The following is a 3,585-nucleotide window of genomic DNA, read 5'->3' on the forward strand; positions in this document are numbered from 1 at the left end:
CCTATATATATATATATATATATATTCACGTATTCATATCGAAGATACTTGTTTCTTGCTCTCTGGTAATTTAACCCTTCGCGATTAGACCTGAATCAGCTTCAATGGAGAGAAAGAGTGAGAAAAGCAAGGGTGATCATTATGACTTGGAGGACCGAATCACTGCGTTGCCTGATGATCTTCTTTCTTTGATAGTCCTTCGGTTACCTGTTAAGGAATCAGCAGCCACTGCTATTCTCTCTAAGCGATGGAACACATGGAAATCTGCAACAAATCTCGACTTTTCTGATGCTAGGTTCGTTATTGCTAAAGGTTATTACAGGTTCCTTCAACTGCAACGACCGGAAAATTATCAATCGGAAAATTATGAATATAGCGAGAGATATGTCAACTTGGTAAATGGTGCGGTTCAGCAATATAGTAATCTGATTATCACACGGTTCAGGGTTTGTTTTATTATGTATCCTCGGTTTGCCGGAGACGTTCTTAATTGGATTCAGTTTGCTATGAATAAGAAAGTCGAAATACTTGAGTTGGAGTTTTACACAGATTCTGGTTATACAGGTGATCAGTGTCCTCTGTATCCTTTTCCCAAGAAACTATTAAGTCATCATTCTTGTGAGGATATTGGATTCAAGTTCCTCAAAGTTCTCCATTTTAGACGTGTTGATGTGACTGGAGAAGTGCTCGAGTACTTCTTGTCGAACTGTGCTGCTCTTGAACGATTAATTGTGAATGCTGCCCACAATCTTGTGGATCTCAGAGTTGTTGGCCTCTCTATTTCCTTGACGCATTTAACGTTGATAGATTGTATTCGCCTCAAAAGAATTGAGGTTCGTGATGTGAAGCTTGTCTCTTTCCATCTTTCTGGTATGGAGGTGGAAAACATGTCTCTCACTAACGTACCGTTGCTTGTAGATGTATCCTACATGACCTCCATCATGAAATTTCATCGAGTGAGATCCATAGAGCGTCTCTTCACCCGACTTTCATTTTGTATTTCACAACTAGAGACTCTCAGATTAGATATAAGCGGAGGGGGCTACAATCAGAAGGATGTGTTTCCTATATTATCAAATCTCAGGCATTTAGAATTGAAACTTGATTCTCACTGTGAAGATGATATTCCTAATTTTAAACGTTTCATTGAGGCATCTCCCTACTTACATAGACTGGTGTTGAAGTTGCACAAGTGTAAGCGTACGAGGCCTGGATATAAATGCAGGAAGATGGGCAGAATTTCCAGATTCCCCCGTGATTACCTCAAGGTAGTAGAGATAGTAGGGTATCGTGGTACTCATTGTCATGATGAACTCGCGCTCTACTTTGTAATGGAGGCTGCCGCATTGGAGAAACTTGTTATTGATCCTGTCCGGCGTTGGCGTGATTGGCTGGATAGAGAGGGAGAACTGCCTCTTCCATAACATGTTCCTGGCCGGCGTTGCGTTGATTGGCTGGATAGAGATTTTTCAGAAGTGCAAGGGGAAGGACAGGCAATACATCATGCCAAGCGTCACCTCGGAAGAATAGTGCCTTCAACCGTTGAATTTGTATGCCTGCAGTCATGACTCATGACTCATGGCTCAATTATCTAGAGATTTGGTTCTTGTTTCATAAAATGATAGGCTCTTGTACTGATCATTGTCTCATAGTGTGAGCAAACAAACTAAGTGACATGGTTTTTGTTGATTTGTTTCTTTATTTGTGCGCTTCAGTCTCAAAATTCATGGAAATTGGTAATGATAATCTCTTTGGCCATCTGTTAGTTAAATCCTTTCTCTGGCTCCCTTACAGAAATTTTTGTTAAATGCTAGTGTGTACATACAGACTTGGATAATCCTTTGTGGGGAGACGATCCCAAATCTCTGCCGCAATTTCACACCCTAAGCTTGATGCTACTTAAGTAGATTTTCATTGATACATTGTTTTGGCATGGAACAAGGCTTTTCAATGATTGTTTAGAAGCATGCTACTGTTGAAACTTAGTCTTCGACTACTGGTGTCATGCATTCATGAGTTTCTGACAGCATGTATCTAACAGGTAATGTCATGTATGTGTAGTAGCATAAATCTGATCACAGTGACATATCTGATAGGCAATGAACAGTCATGAACTTGTACTACCATTTATCAAATCACAGTTGCCTTAATTTTCTAGTAGCATCAATTTTCTATTCACTAAACACAAAAATGAACCTGCTACACATCACAGCTTCTGCAGCATTGTTCTTGCAAGGCAGCAAAAACAATGTTACACTATGCAAACACCATGCACTCCAACATTTCCAAACCAAGAAATCTAACATGCTCAACACTAAGCTTAAGAGCTAGCTAAAATCTACTCTTTATTGGGTATTAGGCAGATCATTCACCTCGAAAGCTCGAGAAATCCCATGGACAACCACGCTCTCTGAAACATAGGTGTCAGGCGCCACGATCCTCACGCCATCGATGACCAATTCCGGCATGAAGCTCACAACCCCAGTGACTTCAAGAGGCTGCTGGTCACCATGAACCATAGTCTTGAGCAGAGTCCTCGCAGGCAGTGCCATAAGCTCCTTGTGTGTAAGCCTCTGAGGCACAATGTGGAACCTCACAACCTTCTCAAGCAAAGCCTGAGGATAATGACGATCACCTCCAAGCTCCAATCTTGGCGGCACAAAAATCGTCACAGAGCTCACGTTTCTCTCGTCTTCAACAATCCCATCAAGAACAGAATGCAGCCCAATCGCAAACGACACAAACCCCTTCGAGCTCAGCAGCCGAACAATCCGAGCCCACTCCACACGACTCGTCGTTTTCTTCTTCTTCTTCTTCAGTCCGCCAGAACCAGAAACGACGCCAAAATCCGCGTCGCACTCAGGTCCGTGGATGACGTCATATTCGGTATCCACAGCCGCGAACGGGGAAGGAACGCCGTGGATCGAGACGGATCCTTCTTGGAAGAGATTCGGGTGGGAGATCCGGACCCGGTTGATCTGGACCGTCCGATTCCTCCGATCAATCTTGGTGATCGCGACGGTCTTGTTCCGGTAGAGAGTCGGCAAGCAAGAGCCTTGAGGCTGGTTGATCAGGTCTTCGATGGAAACCCTAACCGGCGAGGTGTGGTACTTGAGGATGTCGCGGAGGAGGTGAGGAGGGAGAGAGGCGTTGGAGATGTGGGAGTCGGCGATCGCGAAGATGGTGGAGTTCGGGGAGGTGAGGAAGAGCTCCGGTGAGATTTGGAGGAGAGCAGCCGTGATGGTGAAGCCGGAGGAGCGGAGAGTTCTGGAGGCGCTGAGGGAGATGACGTGGCTGATGGCGGTGGAGGACTGGGGGGTTTGGGAGTCGGAGTCGGAGTTGGAGTCGGAGCTGAGGGTGGTGGAGATGGAGACGGCGGCGAGGATGACGGCGAGGGTGATGTAGAACATGGCGTGCCAGCGGGTGCAGTAGGAAGAAGAAGAAGACGCCATTGTTGGTTCAGTGAAGGTCTGGTGTGGTGTGGTTGTTGAGAGAGAGAGAGAGAGAGAGAGAGAGAGAGAGAGAGAGAGAGAGAGAGAGAGAGAGAGAGAGAGAGAGAGAGAGAGAGAGAGAGAGTAGTAGTGT

General features: G+C 45.2%; 2 protein-coding genes across 2 annotated transcripts; one reads left to right on the plus strand and one right to left on the minus strand.

Moving 5' to 3' along the window:
• The first annotated feature begins 104 nt into the window (after nucleotides 1-104).
• On the plus strand, nucleotides 105-1,424 carry LOC101309139 (putative F-box/FBD/LRR-repeat protein At5g22670-like). The gene has a single exon (XM_004295328.1). It carries the CDS (start codon nucleotides 105-107, stop codon nucleotides 1,422-1,424), a length of 1,320 nt encoding a protein of 439 aa, XP_004295376.1.
• A 921-nt stretch (nucleotides 1,425-2,345) lies between these two features.
• Nucleotides 2,346-3,452, minus strand: LOC101309433 (fasciclin-like arabinogalactan protein 21-like). The gene has a single exon (XM_004295329.1). The coding sequence runs from the start codon at nucleotides 3,450-3,452 to the stop codon at nucleotides 2,346-2,348; it is 1,107 nt and encodes a 368-aa protein (XP_004295377.1).
• Between the last annotated feature and the right edge of the window lie 133 nt (nucleotides 3,453-3,585).

The sequence above is a fragment of the Fragaria vesca genome, linkage group LG3 (assembly GCF_000184155.1).
Source record: "Fragaria vesca subsp. vesca linkage group LG3, FraVesHawaii_1.0, whole genome shotgun sequence".
Lineage (NCBI taxonomy): Eukaryota > Viridiplantae > Streptophyta > Magnoliopsida > Rosales > Rosaceae > Fragaria > Fragaria vesca.

Coding starts and splice junctions, on each gene's coding strand:
- LOC101309139 (XM_004295328.1), top strand. CDS start 105: ATGGAGAGAAAGAGTGAGAAAAGCAAGGGTGATCATTATGACTTGGAG.
- LOC101309433 (XM_004295329.1), bottom strand. CDS start 3,452: ATGGCGTCTTCTTCTTCTTCCTACTGCACCCGCTGGCACGCCATGTTC.